At 39.8% G+C, this 20,496-nt stretch overlaps 1 protein-coding gene across 4 annotated transcripts in view; it reads right to left on the bottom strand.

Annotated features, from left to right (window-relative positions):
• GBP4 (guanylate binding protein 4) overlaps positions 1-20,496 on the bottom strand; it is a 56,269-nt gene that overhangs the window by 15,069 nt on the left and 20,704 nt on the right. For all 4 annotated transcript variants that reach the window (XM_005204307.5, XM_059884841.1, XM_059884840.1 and 1 more), the window contains 6 exon segments: positions 18,318-18,513; positions 15,266-15,393; positions 5,421-5,527; positions 5,020-5,216; positions 3,223-3,468; positions 1,843-2,123 (listed from right to left, as the gene is read on the bottom strand). In XM_005204307.5, the coding sequence (XP_005204364.1) occupies positions 1,843-2,123; positions 3,223-3,468; positions 5,020-5,216; positions 5,421-5,527; positions 15,266-15,393; positions 18,318-18,486 (1,128 nt within the window). In that variant the 5' untranslated portion in view covers positions 18,487-18,513.

Raw genomic sequence — 20,496 nt, 5'->3', positions numbered from 1 at the left:
ATTTCATGCCAGTCAGAATGGCTGAGATCCAAAAGTCTACAAGCAATAAATGCTGGAGAGGGTGTGGAGAAAAGGGAACCCTCTTACACTGTTGGTGGGAATGCAAACTAGTACAGCCACTATGGAGAACAGTGTGGAGATTCCTTAAAAAACTGGAAATAGAACTGCCATACAACCCAGCAATCCCACTGCTGGGCATACACACTGAGGAAACCAGAATTGAAAGAGACACGTGTATCCCAATGTTCATCGCAGCACTGTTTATAATAGCCAGGACATGGAAGCAACCTAGATGTCCATCAGCAGATGAATGGATAAGAAAGCTGTGGTACATATACACAATGGAGTATTACTCAGCCATTAAAAAGAATGCATTTGAATCAGTTCTAATGAGGTGGATGAAACTGGAGCCTATTATACAGAGTGAATATGTAAAATTTTTCTTTCCAGAAAGAAAAATACCAATACAGTATACTAACGCATATATATGGAATTTAGAAAGATGGTAACTATAACCCTGTAAGCGAGACAGCAAAAGAGACACAGATGTAGAGAACAGTCTTTTGGACTCTGTGGGAGAGGGAGAGGGTGGGATGATTTGAGAGAATGACATTGAAACATGTATAATATCATATATGAAACGAATCGCCAGTCCAGGTACCATGCATGATACTGGATGCTTGGGGCTGGTGCACTGGGACGACCCAGAGGGATGGTACAGAGAGGGAGGAGGCAGGAGGCTTCGGGATGGGGAACATGTATATACCTGTGGCAAATTCATGTTGATGTATGGCAAAACCAATACAGTATTGTAAAGTAATTAACCTCTAATATAAATTTAAAAATAAAAATCACAATGGAATAACTGTAGGGCAGGATTAAAAATTGAGATTTGTGGCCATTGTAGATGTGGTTTCAGACATGTTTCTGCATCCCTGAGAACTTGAGTCTTCTGAACTGTATCAAATTCAAGGATGCCACCATCCATTCTCAAAAGAGTGTCTGCTAGTAACTGGGAGCTGCACACTTAGGAACTCAAAGTGTACAACTGTAAAAATGCAATAGTTTCAGACCCCAAACAATCCTTCTTTAACAAGCACTCTTATTTCTTTCCAGCTACAATCTTAATTCTTGACAAATAATACAGGTAATTTTGTGGGTTTTGCCTATAGTAAGGGTTTCCTGCACCCTGCATTTTGTCATGCAACAGAACAGAATTCAAGTTCTTCTTTAATCTGTATCTTTGGGCTCTAGTCCTCATTTGGCTCAAGTAAAACTCTTCTCTTATCCTGAGAAAAGTTGTTTACTGATTATTCTTGGTGGTATTGCTAAACCCATTTGAACCTTGATTTGTTTTCAGCTTGCTGTACTCTGAGCACATCACCCATACACACCCTGCACTGGCATGTGACCTAAAAAAGTGTGAGCTAATAACTGTGTGCTGTTTTAAGCACCAAAGCACAGGGTAATTTGTTTACAGTAGAAAATAAAAAGGCCAGTTTTTAGGGAAAAAAGAAGGAAAGTGGCCTGTAGGGTCCTGTCATTCACAAGAATCCAAACTCCTTTTACAATGAGAAGCATATGAATCATAGGTGAATAGAAGGCACCTAAGAACATTTCTCATCCTCTGCAGAGGAGGAGATGGTTGGATGGCATCCCCCACTCAGTGGACATGAATTTGAGCAAACTCCAGGACATAGTAGAGGACAGAGGAGCCTGGTGTGTTGCAGTCCATGGGATCCGAGAGTCGGGCATGACTGACCTACTACTGAACAACAGCAACAACAAAGAACATTTCTAGAACCACAGGAATCAGGAAGGATATATTCTAGGCCACATTACCACAAGTTTCGTCTGGAAATCCTGATTTTCATCCTTGAAAGAGCGCTCCATGAAGACTGCAATGGCTTCCTTCTCACAGGCTGCATGCACCTCCAGCAACTCCTTGAGTGTGTCTGTGGGGAGGCTCAGTCGCTGGGCTATCTGCTCACTGTAGTGGTCAGCTGCCTTCTGCACAGCTGCTGAGTTCTCCAGCAGGGCCAGAGTTGTCACTGCGTTCTCCAGACAAGGAACTGATCCACTGTTGATGGCATTTACATAGGCCTCCACCAGAGGCCCCAGCCCTGAATAACATATTATATTGTGTTGTCCAAAAAGTTCGTTTAGATTTTCCCATAAGATGCTACAGAAAAATCCAAACAAACTTTTTGGCCAATTCAATATTTTGAAAATACAATGTTTTCATTCATTTTATGAACCTTAGATCAGTATCCTAAACATCACTAAAATGATGATGATATCATTTATTAAATGATAAAATGAGCTTGAAATTTTCTTTTCTTCTCTTTTTTCTCCTCATCTTCATATCCTTCTCCTTTTTCTTCTATAATTTTCTTATAATAACACCAGTGTCTCCTATTCACTCTCTTTTATGGTTCTCAGTTCATCACAATACAATATTAACTGAATACCTCAACAATATGTTCAAAGTTCTCCTGGAACACTTTCCCCATTGTAGCAAAATACAGAGAACTTACATATGTAAATAAATTATGTATTTTGTGGGTACTATTTCCAAATGAAAATGCAGTGCCCCATGTAAAAATGTCATCAAGAATTTCCAGACAGTGACAAAAACATTAAAACAGACAGGGCACATCTCAGCACAGGGCACTGTGAGACTGCTCAGGCAGACTGTGCATGAAGCCAGCTCTGTTTATAAGACTGTATTTACATTTGTTTCTCAGTCTTTCAATGAGTTTATATAGATTCATGGTGTACTACTTATTTTCTGATTCATGTGAATTCACAAAATAACTTGTATATCCTCACTAGAAATACTTATCCACCGGATGACTCATCATAATGAATATTTGTATCCTTAACATAGCTTCAGTGTAAATTTGGGTTGGCCAAAAAGTTCGTTTGGGTTTTTCCATAACATCTTACTGAAAACCTGAAAGAACATTTTGGCCAGCCCTACAGTTTCATGAGATATGATAGTCTTCAGAAAACCCTCATGTAGGGAAATTTTAACGAAGTAACATGCACTTCTATATGGGGCATAAATATGTTTTTCCAAATTATATAGAGAAGACACAACTGAAAAAAAGAAAGCACAATTATTGGCAATCCTAGAGGATATTCACAACTTCAACTCCACCACACATTCCTCACCCACACTGAATCACAGAGAGACATGCTCTAGCAAAGGAGGCTCACTTTTCCCGGTGACAGTGATTCCTTCTTTTAAGGTCTTGGTCTTTGCATGCGTATAGATATATGAACAGAAATCTTTTGATTGCTTCTGGAAATCCTCATCCAGTTGATTATCTGGCATTTCCTCAAGATGGAGTAATTGTTTTTTGTTGCTTGCAGGACGGTCAAAGACAAAACACTTTCGTTTGGGAAAAAACTTCCTGATACACTCTCTGGGCAAGTTGAAATTTTGAATTTGGGGACCTTCATCTGCAAAAGTGGAAAAAGAGCAATCACAGAAGCGACAGACTCCAGGTAAGGGGGCTGAGGACTTTCATTTCCAGGGATTTTTGTATCACTCTAATTCCTGTGCCTGTAAATCTTTTTCAGTCTTACAGTAATCTACTATGGAAACTCTTTGTACTGAGCCAAGAGTGAAGAAAGTACTCCTGGGGAGGAAGAAGAAGCATCCATTCCAACGGAAGAAACCTGTGGTTGTTTTCCTCAGCCATTGTATAGTATGCCATGGATTAATTATTTATTAAATAAAGACCTCATACAGCTTATGGTGGAAACCCTGTCGGGGATTTATACAGACCTGCCAATGAACTTCCCTTGTGGCTCAGATGGTAAAGCATCTGCTTACAATGCAAGGAGACCCGGGTTCAATCCCTGGGTCAGGAAGATCTCCTGGAGAAGGAAATGGCAATCCACTCCAGTATCTTTGCCTGGAAAATCCAGTCCATGGGGTCTCAAAGAGTTGGACACAACTGAGCAACTTCACTTTCTTGAAAGATAAACTAATACAAATAATTGTCAGAAATACTTTTCTGATCTTACTGTCTCCATTTCAGATATGAAATATGGGCTCAAAAGTAAAGAAATCATAGAAATAAGGATATTCACAGTATTTCTGGGAAAGAAACCACACGGGAGACAAATGATACACAAGGCAGTGAAGTTTTACAAAATCAGAGTAAAAAAAAATGCACATTCTATAAATATGTTTTGGGATTATTTTAGCATACACAATCTCATGGTAAGATTGGCCTAAATGAAACTAGGACACCTCATCAGTCTTTTGCGTCATATTCTGTTGGAAGTGACAGTAGCATCCAGAGAGATTCTGGGCATATATCTGCAGTTCAATAAATATTTATTGAAAGAGTAAATAAATGATTAAGCAAACAAAATCAATATTTCTTCTAAGTACCACTCATTATTCTCTCTGCTAATTATAATCTGTTATAACTAATTTGTTATATAATATAACATACTATGTAAGGTTCTAGAATAAAGAGTGTGAGATTAGGCAAAAGCATTTGAAGACGTTTCACAGTCTCAGTGAAACGACATAGCAATGCTTTTCTTTGGAACTAATTAAGGTATAAATTGTCTGTCTGTGAAGAATGTATCTATATAAGATAGTAAAATACACTGTGTGAAATATATTTAAAAATTAATTATTTTGCTTACCTTATGATTTTGTATTTACTAATTTCAATTTGATGGGTTATATTTCTCAAATAGAAGAGGAGAAACACAATATGAAACACAGTATATGAGCCTTTTTTTTTTTCATGGTATTACTTTTTCTAAAGTCATTCGGTAGAATATTGGATTCTAAATTTCCTCTATGAGCTTAAGTTCTGGTGGCTGGGGTTTTCCCAGTAACAATAATGACTGAAGCCACCTCCCAGTCATTCACCAAGTACCATTAGCATGGCCTCAAATCCAACTTCAAATCAAGTTCTGACATAAAGGGCTCTGTTAACCCCACCTCCTACTGAGCTTCCTACCACCCTGGCCTTGCTCTGATACCTGGAATCAACTTCAAGGCACTCTCCAGGTACTCATCTTCCGTGATGGAGTTCCCGTCTAACTCCAGCTCCAGCATGAAATCCCGCACAGTCCAAATAAAGTCTGGAAAGAAACTCACAAATTGGGCTGAATCCTCTACTTCATCAGAGTTGGGAGATGATTTGGTTCTGATCAGCTCTGTTAATTCAGTCACATAGCTGGGATCTTAGCTAAGGAAAAAGAAGTACTCTCCAACACAGTTTCCAGATCTCACCTCAAAACAAGTTCTATCATTATTCCCTTTTGCCCCATTTTCCATCTTCATCAACCATAAGAATGAAGTCATGGGCAAGAAAAAACAGTGTCAGTTGTTATTCCCATAAACTCAATGAAACATGGCGGTTCAATTCCTGAAAGGATACTGCAGCTGCTGCAAGGCCTGATCATTGATGCTGTTCATGCTGTTGTAGATAAAGGTGCTGCTCAGGAGCACAGCCAGGGCAAAGATCCACAAGTCATTCTTGGAGTCCTAGAAAGTATGTTAGAGAGTGAGGACACTACTCCTCATGCTTTCATTCAGGTGTTCACTCACTATAACAGCTGTACTGTAACTCAGTTGTAAGGTAAATAAATTTTCAAGACAATGATAAATTCAAACTTTCTGGTATTGATATTTTCCACTTCAAGTGCTTCAGTGTGATTAGCTATTTACAGAAGTGAATGACATCTTATATGTGATTAAAATGTTTAATACAGTGCCTGGAACATAGAAGTTGTACAACAGTAAGTGGGCAGTGATTGCTTTGCAAGTTTTTTTAGATCACAATGTATACTAGAGTCAGAAATACTATTTAATTAAATTCATCAACTGCTAACTATGCATCTAGATAGCAAAAGATACTTATTTGCTTATGAGGATATAAAGTTCTGCATGATAATGCCCACCCTAGAGAGATGGCTTTCTTGAGGGGCAGATATACATGGGAACATACAAATCTATCCACAATGACAAACAGCCTGGCATGGAACCAAATGTTGTACTGTAAAAGACAAAGTGGCAACTCCCAAAAGACAGAAAAAATACTCTGTGCATTCATAGCCAGAATTAATTATGTCTGATAGTGACATGATGGAATTAGGTTGAAAGGAACTGGGCTTTCAAAACTTGACAGAATGTGGATTTGTGGAGTTATAGGGACTCTGCAGGTAGAAGGGCTCACAGAAGCTGATCACAATTGCCAGAAAGTGTGGTCACACAGAGAAATTACAAGGTTATTTTAGTTGACTGAAGTAGTTTTACCCATGTAGTAGTAGATGTTGAGGCTAAAAATGAGATTCGGAAGGTCATGAGTGACTTTGGAATTGATTTTATATATATATATATACACTACAGAAATGGGCTCCCTGCCTGACAATGCAGGGGATATGTATTCAATCCCTGAGTAAAGAACATCCCCTGGAGAAGGAAATGGCAACCCTCTCAAGTATTCTTACCTGGAAAATCCTATGAACAGAGGAGCCTGGCAGGCTACAGTCCATGGGGTTGCAAAGAGTTGGACACGACTTAGTGACTGAGTACACATGCATACTACAAAGATACTTGACACACAGTGGGGCAGCAAGGGGTTCTGCTGCACAGACACAATATATTCCAAGTGATGAAAGGTGAGAACCAACAAACAAGAATACGCTACCCAGCAAGACTCTCATTAAGATATGATGGAGAAATCAAATGCTTTCCTGACAAGCCAAAATTTAAGAGAATTCAGCACCACCAATCCAGCTTTGTTTGTTGTTCAGCAACAGCAACAGTTGCTCAGTAGTGTCCAACTCTGTAAATCCCATGGACTGCAGTATGCCAGACTTCCCTATCCTTCACTGTCTCCCAGAGTTTTCTCAAATTCATGTCCATTGAATCGGTGATGCCATCCAACCATCTCATCCTCTGTCACCCACTTCTCCTCCTTCCTTCAATCCTTCCCTGCATCAGGGTCTTTTGCAATGAGCCAGCTCTTTGCATCAGGAAGCCAAAGTATTCAAGCTTCAGCTTGAACATTATTCCTTCCAAAGAATATTCAGGGTTGATTTCCTTTAGGATTGACTAGTTGGATCTGCTTGCTATCCAAGGGACTCTCAAGAGTCTTCTCCAGCACCACAGGTCAATAGTTCTTCAGTGCTCAGCCTTCTTTATGGTCCAACTCTCGCATCCATACATGACTGCTAGAAAAACTATAGCTTTTACTAGATGCACCTTTGTTGGCAGAGTGATGTCTGTGTTCTTTAATACACTGTCTAGGTTTGTCACAGATTTTCTTCCAAGGAACAAACATCTTTTAACTTCATGGCTGAAATCACCATCTGCAGTGATTTTGGAGCCCAAGAAAATACATCTGTCACTGTTTCTATTGTTTCCCCATCTATTTGCCATGAAGTGATGGGACCGGATGCCGTGATCATTTTTTGAACGTTGAGTTTTAAGCCAGCTTTTTCACTCTCCTCTTTCACTTTCATCAAGAGGCTGTTTAGTTCCTCTTTGCTTTCTGCTGTGGCATAAGGGTGGCATCATCAGCATATCTGAAGTTATTGATATTTCTCCCAGCAATCTTGATTCCAGCTTGTGCTTGATCCAGCCTGGCATTTCTCATGATGTACTCTGCATATAAGTTAAATAAGCAGGGTGACAATATGCAGCCTTGACATACTTCTTCCAAGTTGAACCAGTCCGTTGTTCCATGTGCAGTACTAATTGTTGCTTCTTGTCCTGCATACACGTTTCTCAGGAGGCAAGTAAGGTGATCTGGTATTCCCATCTCTTGAAGATATTTCCACAGTTTGTTGTGATCCACACAGCCAAAGGCTTTAGCGTGGTAGCCAATGAAACAAAAGTAGATGCTTTTCTGGAATTCCCTTACTTTTCCTATGATACAACAGATGTTAACATTTGATCCCTGGTTTTTCTGCCTTTTCTAAATCCAGCTTGTACATCTGGAAGTTCACGGTTCATGCACTGTTGAAGCCTGGCTTGAAGGATTTTGAGCATTACCTTGCTAGCATGTGAAATGAGTACAATTGTGTGGTAGTTTGAACATTCTTTGGCATTGCCCTTCTTTGGGACTGGAATGAAAACTGACCTTTTCCAGCCCTGTGGCCACTGCTGAGTCTGCCAAATTTGCTGATATACCGAGTGCAGCTCTTTAATGGCATCATCTTTTAGGATTTGAAATAGCTCAGCTGGAATTCCATCACCTCCATTAGCTTTGTTTGCAGTAATGCTTCCTAAAGTCCACTGGACTTCATACTCCAGGATGTCTGGCTCTAGGTGAGCAACCACACCATCGTGGTTGTCTGGGTCATTAAGACCTTTTTTGTGTATTTCTTCTGTGTATTCTTGCCTCCTCTTCTTAATCTCTTCTGCTTCTGTTATGTCCATACTGTTTCTGTCCTTTATTGTGCCCATCAGTGCATGAAATGTTCCCTGGTATCTCTAATTTTCTAGAAGAGATCTCTAGTCTCTCCCATTCTATTGCTTTCCTCTATTTCTTTGTATTGTACACTTAAGTGAAAGGCAAAGGAGAAAAGGAATTATATACCAATCTGAATGAGGAGTTCCAAAGAATAGCAAGGAAGGATAAGAAAGGTTTCTTTTCTTTTATTAATTTTTTTAATTGAAGGATAATTGCTTTACAGAATTTTGTTGTTTTCTGTCAAACCTCAACATGAAGGAAAGGCTTCTTAAGTGAACAATGCAAAGAAATAGAGGAAAACAATAGAGTAGGAAAGACTAGAGATTTCTTCAAGAAAATTAGAGAAATCAAGGGAAAATTTCATGCAAAGATGGGCACAATCCAGCTTTACAAATATTAAAGGCACTTCTCTAGGCAGGAAACACAAGAGAAGAAAAGGATCTACAAAAATAAACCCAATACAATTAAGAAAATGGCAACAGAATTATATATATCAATAATTATTTTAAATGTAAATGGATTAAATGCACCAACGAAAAGGCATAAACTGGCTGGGCTGATGAAAACATATGCATGTACGCACTTCCACTTACCACATCACTCTACTTAGCCCCCCAAATTGTATGTAATTATTTTATATTGTTAGGTTAATCATGTTTTATTATGGCTTGCAATTGTAATTATCTTTTTTCTTTCTAGCTATTGATTGTGAAAACTGATACACATCTTTTATTACTGAGATTATGTAACTATCATTCCCTTAACACTGTTGTATCATGCTGCTGCTGCTAAGTCGCTTCAGTCGTGTCCGACTCTGTGTGACCCCATAGACAGCAGCCCACCAAGCTCCCCCATCCCTGGGATTCTCCAGGCAAGAACACTGGAGTGGGTTGCCATTTCCTTCTCCAATGCATGAAAGTGAAAAGTGAAAGTGAAGTCGCTCAGTCCTGTCCGATTCTTAGCGACTCCATGGACTACAGCCTACCAGGCTCTTCCATCCATGGGATTTTCCAGGCAAGAGTACTGGAGTGGAGTGCCATTGCCTTCTCCATATTGTATCATGATTGGTCAACAACAACAACAAAAGAACAGAATTCTTTTTCAGTGCAATTGCCATTTAATAGAAAACCTGTAATCACTTATTAAAATCCAGATGCATATCAGAATTATCTTGGAATTTTTTTAAAAATACAAATGCCCAGGTATTGCTTTTTTTTCCCCCAAAGCTCTAGATGTGTTTCTAATGAACAGTCATATTTAATAACAACTGGACTATATGATGATATTCTACTTTTCTCTAGGTTGTTTCACTTTTCCTATTTCATATTCAGTGCTCCCATTGGGTTTAGTTTATGCTTTTCAATTTCTCTGTCTCTTTTTTTTTTTTTTTTTTTTGATGTTCTTCTAAAGTCCTTATCAAGAATAGTAGAAAAGCTTTTGTATATATATGATATATATGAATATATTATACATAATGTGTATTATATATATATATATTTTAGAAAACATAAATTTTTGTCTGGCTAAAAATTATGACATTTTGATTCTATTTGTTTGACTTAGTATGCATAGAGTCCTAGATTTCTAATTTATATTCACTCAAAACTTTGATATAGTTCCATGTATTTTGGCAGAAGCACACTGGCTGTGATGTACTGCACAGAAGTGTGGCCGAGAGAAGCTACCCCTCGCCCAAGGTCAGGGGCAGTGACTGAGAGTGCCAGGATGCGAAGGCACAGGAGCGGCCTAGAGGAGCTATCCCACATCCGAGGTCAGGGGCAGCGGCTGACAGGAGCAACCCCACATCCAAGAAGTGGTGGCTGTGAGGGTGCAGGGGGGCTGAGAGGAGCTACTCCACATTCAAGGTCAGGAAGGGCAGCCGTAAGGAGATACCCCTCATCCAAGGTAAGGAGCAGCAGCTGTGCTTTGCCGGAGCAGCCGTGAACAGATACCCCAAGTCCAAGGTAAGAGAAACCCAAGTAAGATGGTAAGTGTTGTGAGAGGGCATCAGAGAGCAGACACACTGAAACCACAATCACAGAAAACTAGCCAATCCAATCACATGTAACACAGTCTTGTCTAACTCAATTCAACTAAGCCATTTTGTGTGGGGCCACCCAAGATGGGCAGGTCATGGTGGAGAGATCTGACAAAATGTGGTCCACTGGAGAAGGGAATGGCAAACCACTTCAGTATTCTTGCCTTGAGAACCCCATGAACAGTATGAAAAGGCAAAATGATAGGATGCTGAAAGAGGAACTTCCCAGGTCAGTAGGTGCCCAATATGCTACTGGAGATCAGTGGAGAAATAACTCCAGAAAGAATGAAGGGATGGAGCCAAAGCAAAAAGAATACCCAGCTGTGGATGTGACTGGTGATAGAAACCAGGTCCGATGCTGTAAAGAGCAATATTGCATAGGAACCTGGAATGTCAGGTCCATGAATCAAGGTAAATTGAAAGTGGTCAAATAGAAGGCAAGAGCGAACGTCAATATTCTAGGAATCAGCCAACTAAATTGGACTGGAATGGGTGAATTTAACTCAGATGACCATTATATCTACTACTGTGGGCAGGAATCCCTTAGAAGAAATGGAGTAGCCATTTGGTGACCAATCATGGTCACCAAAAGAGTCCAAAATGCAGTACTTGGATGCAATCTCAAAAACGAAAGAATGATCTCTGTTCATTTCCAAGGCAAACCATTCAATATCACCGTAATCCAAGCCTACGTTCCAACCAGTAATGCTGAAGAAGCTGAAGTTGAATGGTTCTATGAAGACCTCCAAGACCTTTTAGAACTAACACCCAAAAAAGATGTCCTTTTCATTATAGGGGACTGGAATGCAAAAGTAGGAAGTCAAGAAACACCTGGAGTAACAGGCAAATTTGGCCATGGAGTACGGAATGAGGCAGGGTGAAGGCTAATATAGCTTTGCAAAGAAAATGCACTGGTCATAGCAAACACCCTCTTCCAACAGCAAAGAGAAGACTCTACACATGGACATCACCAGATGGTCAACACCGAAATCAGATTGATTATATTCTTTGCAGCCAAAGATGGAGAAGCTCTATACAGTCAGCAAAAACAAGACCAGGAGCTTACTGTGGCTCAGATCATGAATTCCTTATTGTCAAATTCAGATTTACATTGAAGAAAGTAGGGAAAACCATTACACCATTCAAATATGACCTAAATCAAATCCCTTATGATTATACAGTGGAAGTGAGAAATAGATTTAAGGGACTAGATCTGATAGACAGAGTGCCTGATGAACTATGGACAGAGGTTCGTGACATTGTACAGGAGACAGGGATCAAGACCATCCCCATGGAAAATGCAAAAAAGCAAAATGACTGTATGAGGAGGCCTTACAAATAGCCATGAAAAGAAGAGAAGCTAAAAGCAAAGGAGAAAAGGAAAGATAAAAGCATCTGAATGCAGAGTTCCAAAGAATAACAAGGAGAGATAAGAAAGCCTTCCTCAGCGATCAATGCAAAGAAATAGAGGAAAACAACAGAATGGGAAAGGCTAGAGATCTCTTCAAGAAAATTAGAGATACCAAGGGAACATTTCATGCAAAGATGGGCTCGATAAAGGACAGAAATGGTACAGACCTAACAGAAGCAGAAGATATTAAGAAGAGGTGGCAAGAATACACAGGAGAACTGTACAAAAAAGACCTTCACAACCCAGATAATCATGATGGTGTGATCACTGACCTAGAGCCAGATATCCTGGAATGTGAAGTCAAGTGGGCCTTAGAAAGCATCACTACAAACAAAGCTAGTGGAGGTGATGGAATTTCAGTTAAGGTATTTCAAATCGTGGAAGATGATGCTGTGAAAGTGCTTCACTGAATATGCCAGCAAATTTGGAAAACTTAGCAGTGGCCACAGGACTGGAAAAGGTCAGTTTTCATTCTAATCCCAAAGAAAAGCAATGCCAATGCATGCTCAAACTACCACACAATTGCACATGCTAGTAAAGTAATGTTCAAAATTCTCCAAGCCACGTTTCAGCAATACTTGAACCGTGAAATTCAAGATGTTCAAGCTGGTTTTAGAAAAGGCAGAGGAACCAGAGATCAAATTGCCAACATCCGCTGGATCATCAAAAAAGCCAGAGAGTTCCAGAAAAAACATCTATTTCTGCTTTATTGACTAGGTTAAAGCCTTTGACTGTGTGGATCACAATAAACTGTGGAAAATTCTGAAAGAGATGGGAATATCAGACCACCTGATCTGCGTCTTGAGAAACCTATATGCAGGTCAGGAAGCAACAGTTAGAACTGGACATGGAACAACAGACTGGTTCCAAATAGGAAAAGGAATACGTCAAGGCTGTGTATTGTCATCCTGCTTATTTACCTTATATGCAGAGTACATCATGAGAAACGCTGGGCTGGAAGAAGCACAAGCTGGAATCAAGATTGCTGGGAGAAATATCAATAACCTCAGATACGCAGATGATACTGCCCTTATGGCAGAAAGCGAAGAGGAACTAAAAAGCCTCTTGATGAAAGTGAAAGTGGAGAGTGAAAAAGTTGGCTTAAAGCTCAACGTTTAGAAAACTAAGATCATGTCATCTGGTCCCATCATTTCATGGGAAATAAATGAGGAAACAGTGGAAACAGTGTCAGGCTTTATTTTGGGGGGCTCCAAAATCACTACAGATGGTGATTGCAGCTGTCAAATTAAAAGACGCTTACTTCTTGGAAGGAAAGTTATGACCAACCTAGATAGCATATTAAAAAACAGAGATATTACTTCGTCGACAAAAGCCCTTTTAGACAAGGCTATGGTTTTTCCAGTGGTCATGTATGGATGTGAGAGTTGAACTGTGAAGAAAGCTGAGCGCCAAAGAATTGATGCTTTTGAACTGTGGTGTTGGAGAAGACTCTTGAGAGTCCCTTGGACTGCCAGGAGATCCAACCAGTCAATCCTAAAGCAGAGCAGTCCAGGGTGTTCATTGGAAGGACTGATGCTAAAGCTGAAACTCCAGTACTTTGGCCACTTCATGAGAAGTGTTGACTCATTGGAAAAGACCCTGATGCTGAGAGGGATTGGGGGCAGGAGGAGAAGGGGACAACAGAGGATGAGATGGCTGGATGGCATCACTGACTTGATGCACATAAGTTTGGGTGAACTTTGGGAGTTGGTGATGGACAGGGAGGCCTGGTGTGCTGCAATTCATGGGTTCCCAAAGACTCAGACACGACTGAGCGACTCAACTGAACTGAACTGATTTTGGCATCTAGTATATTCTGAAGGAGATCAGCCCTGGGATTTCTTTGGAAGGAATGATGCTAAAGCTGAAACTCCAGTACTTTGGCCAACCTATGCAAAGAGTTGACTCATTGGAAAAGACTCTGATGCTGGGAGGGATTGAGGGCAGAAGGAGAAGGGGACGACAGAGGATGACATGACTGGATGGCATCACTGACTTGATGGATATGAGTCTGAATGAACTCTGGGAGTTGGTGATGGACAGGGAGGCCTGGTGTGCTGCGATTCATGGGATCACAAAGAGTTGGACACCACTGAGAGACTGAACTGAACTGATTACTGCTAGAAGTCTGTGTGTGTTTAGCTGCTCAGTCATGTCCTACTGTTTGCTACCCGCTGCCTGCCAGACTCCTCTGTCCATGGAATTCTCCAGGCCAGCATACTGGAGTGGGTAGCCATTCCCTTCTCCAGGGTATTTTTTGGATCCAGGGATTTAACCCAGGTCTCCTGCGTTACAGGCAGATTCTTTACTGTCTGAATCACCAGAAAAGTTTATTATCTTAGTTATTTTTTAAAAACAAGTTTTTTGAATGAGGCTTGAAACTTCTAATCCAATTCTGAGAATATAAAGAAATACTATGTTGTAAAAAAAAATAGGAATTTAACATGTGATATAGTATTATTAACTAAAGTTCAGTTTTGTTCAAATTTCACAAAACTTTATGCTTGTGTCCCTTGTTTTTATACCTTATTCAAGACTCCACGTAGTATTTAACTGCATTGAGCAGCTTCAGCTGCATATAACAAATTCTGGTAAATTCTCTTTTCATTTTTATTCTATTACAAATATTTTCTAGTTTTCCTTGTTATGGCCTTTTGGATATACCCATTCAAAAGGACATTAAATTTCTAAACCCATATAATTTTTTAAGTATATCTTTGATATTAATGTCTCATTTTGATACCAAATTCTCATTTAAATGCTTTCTACTCTGCAATCACCCTCTGTGTTGTTTTCAGTCTCCTAACTTTATTGAGGATTTCAATGGCTAAGTCAAATATCTATCTTGGTAAATGTCACAGTGCACTTATAAGTGTGTGGGTTATTTTAACATATCTTTTGATATTGGTCTCTAACATAATTTCACAATGATAAGAGAACAGATTCTATGAGTTCAATACCTTTATACCATGACTCTTTTGCACCTGATCTCACATCCCTGGATAAGTTCCCTTGTCTCCTAGTTTATAATCTATGGGTACTTGGGTAGAATTTGCATTCTACTCTTTTGTGAAAATTGTATAAATCTTAGTTATGTTGAATTGGTTCATACTGCTTTTCAGGTCTACTATATCCTTCTCTTTTTCTGAATATTCATTCCATTAATTTTCAAGAGTTTGATATTGAAGCTCCAACTAAAATCTTATCTACTTAAAATTAATTATAATATATGGTGGTACTATATATAGCTTTCTTCTGTATTTTCCAGGTCTCCTATAAATGTGTTATCATATTTTCACAATTTAAAAATAAAAATGAAAGAGGAAAAAGAGTAAAGAAGATTCCCTGCCTTACCTTCTCCACATTGCCCAGGCCCTCAGTGTCCAGAAGGACCAGGGTGTGGTTCTCCTTGGAGGGGTGGGGCACACACCACATCCAGATGCCTTTGGTTTCAGACCTCACTGTGGAGCCCAGACAGAAACCTGCACAGAAAGAAGAATGCAAAGCACAATAAGGACAGATAGTCCAGGCTGCTCATGGGTTACTTTGGGTAAAATTGTTGAAATGTGAGTGCGTGGCTGGGGGAAATGTGTTTTCATTTCAGCAAGGACTGTCAGCTCCAATGTTTACACATGCTCAAGACCTTCCCAAGAAATATTTCTTGTCCCCTATTCACCTCATAACATTAATGGCTCATACTGTGTCACATTCCAGAATTCATGTGAACTCTATTAACCTTTCTATTTTTATCAGTTCCATATTCTCCACTTTCTGATGGAGTCCCAACAGTGAGAGGTACCAGCAAGAGAGCGGAAGTCAGGCGCCTGTTCCCTTGGCTTCCACCCTGGTGAGCCATGGTGTCCTAGTACCTCTGTTCCTCTGCCTTCATCACATCTCCTTTCATTTAGCTCCATCCAGTTGTTCTGGTCTCTGTCACATTCTGGAATCCACTAACTGCCTCTTCACCCTATAGGAATTATAAAGGCTCCCTGGCCATTGTTTCTGCCACCCTCTGAGTGCTCCTGCTTCCTTCAGAAAAATGAAGTGAAGACCTGTGAGAATTGTTTGCCCTTCTTTCTAAGGCTTAAACCAACAGAAAGTGATTATGTGAGGTAATGGGCTCCCTGTTAGCTCAAACAGTAAAGAATCTGCCTGCAATGCAGGAGACCTGGGTTAGATCCCTGGGTTGGGAAGATCCCCTGGAGAAGGGAATGACAACCCACTCCAGTATCCCTGCTTAGAGAATTCCATGGACAGAGGAATCTGATGGGCTACAGTCCATGGATCACAGAGTCAAACAGGACTGAGCAACTAACACACATATGTGTAATAAAGCAAAATATGTCTTATCTATAGTCCAAGATTTTGACTGTCTGCCAGATGCCAATGCTCCCTTCAACTGAGAATAGAAATGCATATGATGAAATGCATAGGGGAGCATGGCTTAGGCCATTCAATTGCCATGTTCTGTGTATTCTGCTCTAGCGGGTATAAGACCTGAGATGATCTGTACTCTTCTACATCGTGATGACATTTGACTGCTTTCTGATTAATACAGAGCAGTCTGAGCTCCCAGTTCTCCCAGGGAGAAAGGCAGGGTATAATTGAAGTTCATCACAATCAGTTATGTGAGGTAAAGGAGAGACAAAGAATCATAAGAAGGTGACAGTAGTGAGCTGCTTCTGCTAGTGAACTTTGACTGGGCACCAATTTTGCTTGTTTGTTTGTTGTTGTTGTTGTTGTTGTTCTTCCTGTCATTTAACTGGGATAGCAGTGCCACAATTCAAGTTCTTTAAAACATAACTAGGTGAAGGATTTCCTTAGTAGTGGAAATCACCTCCTTATTACCTGATGTTATCTTGAATAAAATAAAAAGGAATATTGTTGAAACACCTTGACTGTTGAAACATCTTTGACTGATATCATTTTTTAAGAGTTCTCAAATCTTTAATCATCAAAAAAATGACCTATTAATTATTTTAGCCTGGCAAAGAAAAAATGTTCTCCCCTGACTAGTTGTCAAGAATTCCTTAAAAGAAAGACAAATATAAAATGTTTAATTTGAGGCCAATGGGAGACTGTAAGCAAAAAGAAAGAGGAAGACAGGAAGAAGTCTATCTACAAGTACTACTTACCTGTAGTGAGGCAAATAATGTGCAACTGTACAGACACCAGATCAGCCAAAGCTAAAAAACTTCTTACCAAATTTTTATGATGATGTGGAGAATTCCAGTTACTGCTAATATGTACATAAATTGCACATAAAACTTGAAATACTGTTTGATATTATCTTGAAAGCCTGAAAACATATGGACTCCATGACCCAGCAGTGGCATTTCTGAGTATATCAAACAAGGGTAGCTACTGTACACGTGCATCAGGATGTAGATACAGGAATATTCGCAACAGTGAACCCATAAATGTTGGAGCTACAAATAATACCAGTGTTCATCATCAATGAGTGAATAAATAAAATTTCCTATCCTCTGTCAATAGCGTACTCTACAGTGGTGAATATACATGAATTATAGATATGTATGACAGACTAGATGACCCTCATAAACTTCATGTTGAGCTGAAGAAGCAAGATCCCCATGATTGTCACAATGTAACTCCCTTTGTATTAAGTTTGAGCAATGCTTAACAAATGCAGAAACATAATATAAAGCCATTTTTAAAAAGGAAGAATGAAAGAATGCACCATGGAAGTCAAAACATGGGCGGGATCTAGTGAAGGTATGAGAGGGCATGATTAGGGATTTTGGGTGTTGAAGTATTTCTTGATCTGTGTAGTAATTACACAGATGATCACTTTAGGTTTATCAACTTTATTGTGTGTGTATATATATACATATATATATATATGTCTTATGCACTGTTCTATATGTAGTACAGCTCAGATAATAGAAAAGACTAAGTAGAGAAACAGGGGTATAATTTACCAAAGCTTGGAAATAAGGAAATTAAATGAAGCAAAAAATGATGGATGGTAGCTTCATTGAGATATGGGAGGTTGAGGAATTCATCTGTCTGTATTTCTTTACATCTCTTCTAAAAAACAAAGCGTGTTGAACAACATTTGTGTGCTATTTGAAATAACCCTGTCGTTTAGGGCAAAAGTGATGAAGGAGAAAGGAAGGGAGTCATTTTTGAAGATGAACCCTTGAGGAGATGGCAGTGGATGGGATTGGGACAAATTAGGCAGACATTTTGATGGGCCTGTGAACTCTCCAGTACTGGATAAAAGAGGGAACAATGTGGAGAGACAGGTTTGGAGATAAAAATTCAATGATGAGAATTAAGAAGTTGTTTTCAATGGGGGGAGTTAGAACATGGCAATAGAGGAGGATGATCAGCAGCCTGTGTTATCACTGTTTCCCAGCAAATGGTCCTGAACAATACTCACCGTGGTTCTGTCCTGCTAGGCGGTTCATCAGGTAGGACTTTCCTGTCCGATACAGCCCTGCGATGGCCACCACCACCAGAGGCTGAGATATCTGGTCAAGAATCTTCAGTGCTTTGGGATTTACTGATAATTTATTTTTCCAGTTTTCCACCAGATAGATGGGGTCCATTTTGGTAGGTCCAGCTGCAATGGGAACCTGTAACCCAGAGGAACAGCTTAGTAGACTATAAGATCTGGAAGTCATCTCTCACAGTGTACATTAGCCTTATGTTTGTGAAACTTACATATCAATTTTCCACGCTTTGCATGTTTCTAAAAGGTAAGTATTTAGCCAACCTGTGTCAAGGCCTGTACAGGTAAATTATGGAAATTATCTTATTGATCTTTAAGTGAACTCTAAAACAACCTTGGCTGCATGAGCCCTACAGTGAACAGAATGAGAAAACAAAGTATTGATGATGGAACCTTGAAAACACTAACATTTGGGGGGTACAGAGAGGCAGATGGGACATGAAGGAGATGAGGAGTGTTCAGAGATGATTTCTGGAGTGTCAGAATGATTTGGTCACTCATTAATTGTACAAATATTCACTGAGAAGCTACCATGCACTGAACACGGTTCTAGGGGCTCAGTATCAAACTGAAGAAAATGGATAGAAATCTCTGCCTCATGGTACTCTATTCCAGTGGTGGAAACAAATAATATAGAAAGCAAAACCTATATATATATATGTAAGGCTTGTACATGCTCAGCCATATCCAACTCTTTGCCACCCCATGGACTGTAGCTTGCTAGCATTCTCTGTCCTTGGGATTTTTCCAGGCAAGAATACTGGAGTGGATTGCCACTTACTACTCCAAGAGATCTTCCCAACCCAGGGAGCAAACCCATGTCTCCTGCATTGGTAGGCAGATTCTTTAACACTGAGCCACCTGGGGAGCCCTATATGTACATGAGAGGGCAATGGCCTATGGAACACTGTGGGTTGAATTTATGGAGAGAGTATCCAGGGAAGACCTTGACAATAAAGGAAAGATGAAGGTGATCAGTGTCCTCATCCTTTGATGAGGACAGACAGATGCAGGGAAGCAGTGGGAGCAGGAACAGGCTGGAAGAGGAGGGTCAGTGAGAGAAAGAAATTGAGGTAAAGAATGCAGCTTCCTCTCGAACAAACACAACAGAATTTAAGGTACCTACACAATGTTGTGTGTGTAAGAATTAATTTATTAACAGAAATTGTAGGACATTTCTTAAGCAGATAGAGAAGAGAAGCAAGCAACCAGGGTGTTGTCAGATCTGCCTAGATATGTCAGAGTCTCACATCTGGGCTAGCTTCTACTTTAAATAATTTCATTACAATGGTAGGGTGTTTTATGATCTCAAGAGTCAGACTGCAGTAGCAGTCAGAGAGCTTGGATTGTCCCTTTATTTTCTCAAAGACTATACTAAGCAACGTCCACATGTTGCCATACTTTATGAACTGTGTGATGACTGGGAAGATTAATTTCTCTGTGCCTCAAGTTTCTCTTCTGTAAAGTGGTGACATGAAAAGTAAAGATCAATCTGTCATTAAGGTCGTTGTTGTTCAGTTGCTAAGTTGAGTCCAACTACAGCATGCTAGGCTTCTTTGTCCTTCACTATCACCCGGAGTTTGGTCAAAATCATGTCCATTGAGTCAGTGATGCTATCTAACCATTTCATTCTCTATCATTTCTTCTCCTCCTGCCCTAAATCTTTCCCAGCATCAGGGTCTTTTCTAGGCGGCATTTTGCATGAGGGGGCCAAAGTATTGGAGCTTCAGCTTCAGCATCAGTCCTTCCAATGAATATTCAGGGTTGATTTCCTTTAGGATTGACTGGTTTGATCTCCTTGCAGTACAAGGGACTCTCAAGAGTCTTCTCCAGCACCACAATTTGAAAGCATAAATTTTTTGGCACTCAGTCTTCTTTATGGTCCAACTCTCACATCCATACATGACTACTGGATAAACCATAGCTTTGACTATACACACCTTTTTTGGCAAAGCGACATCTTTGCCTTTTAATATGTTGTCTATGTTGTCATAGCTTTCCTTCCAAGGAGCAAGTTTTTTTTTGTTTTTTTTTTTTTTTAATTTCATGACTACAGTCACTATCTGCAGTGATTTTAGAGCCCATGAAAATAAAATCTGTCACTGCT

The sequence above is a fragment of the Bos taurus genome, chromosome 3 (genome assembly GCF_002263795.3).
Source record: "Bos taurus isolate L1 Dominette 01449 registration number 42190680 breed Hereford chromosome 3, ARS-UCD2.0, whole genome shotgun sequence".
Taxonomy (NCBI): Eukaryota; Metazoa; Chordata; class Mammalia; order Artiodactyla; family Bovidae; genus Bos; species Bos taurus.
This window is presented reverse-complemented; position numbering and strand designations above follow the sequence as displayed.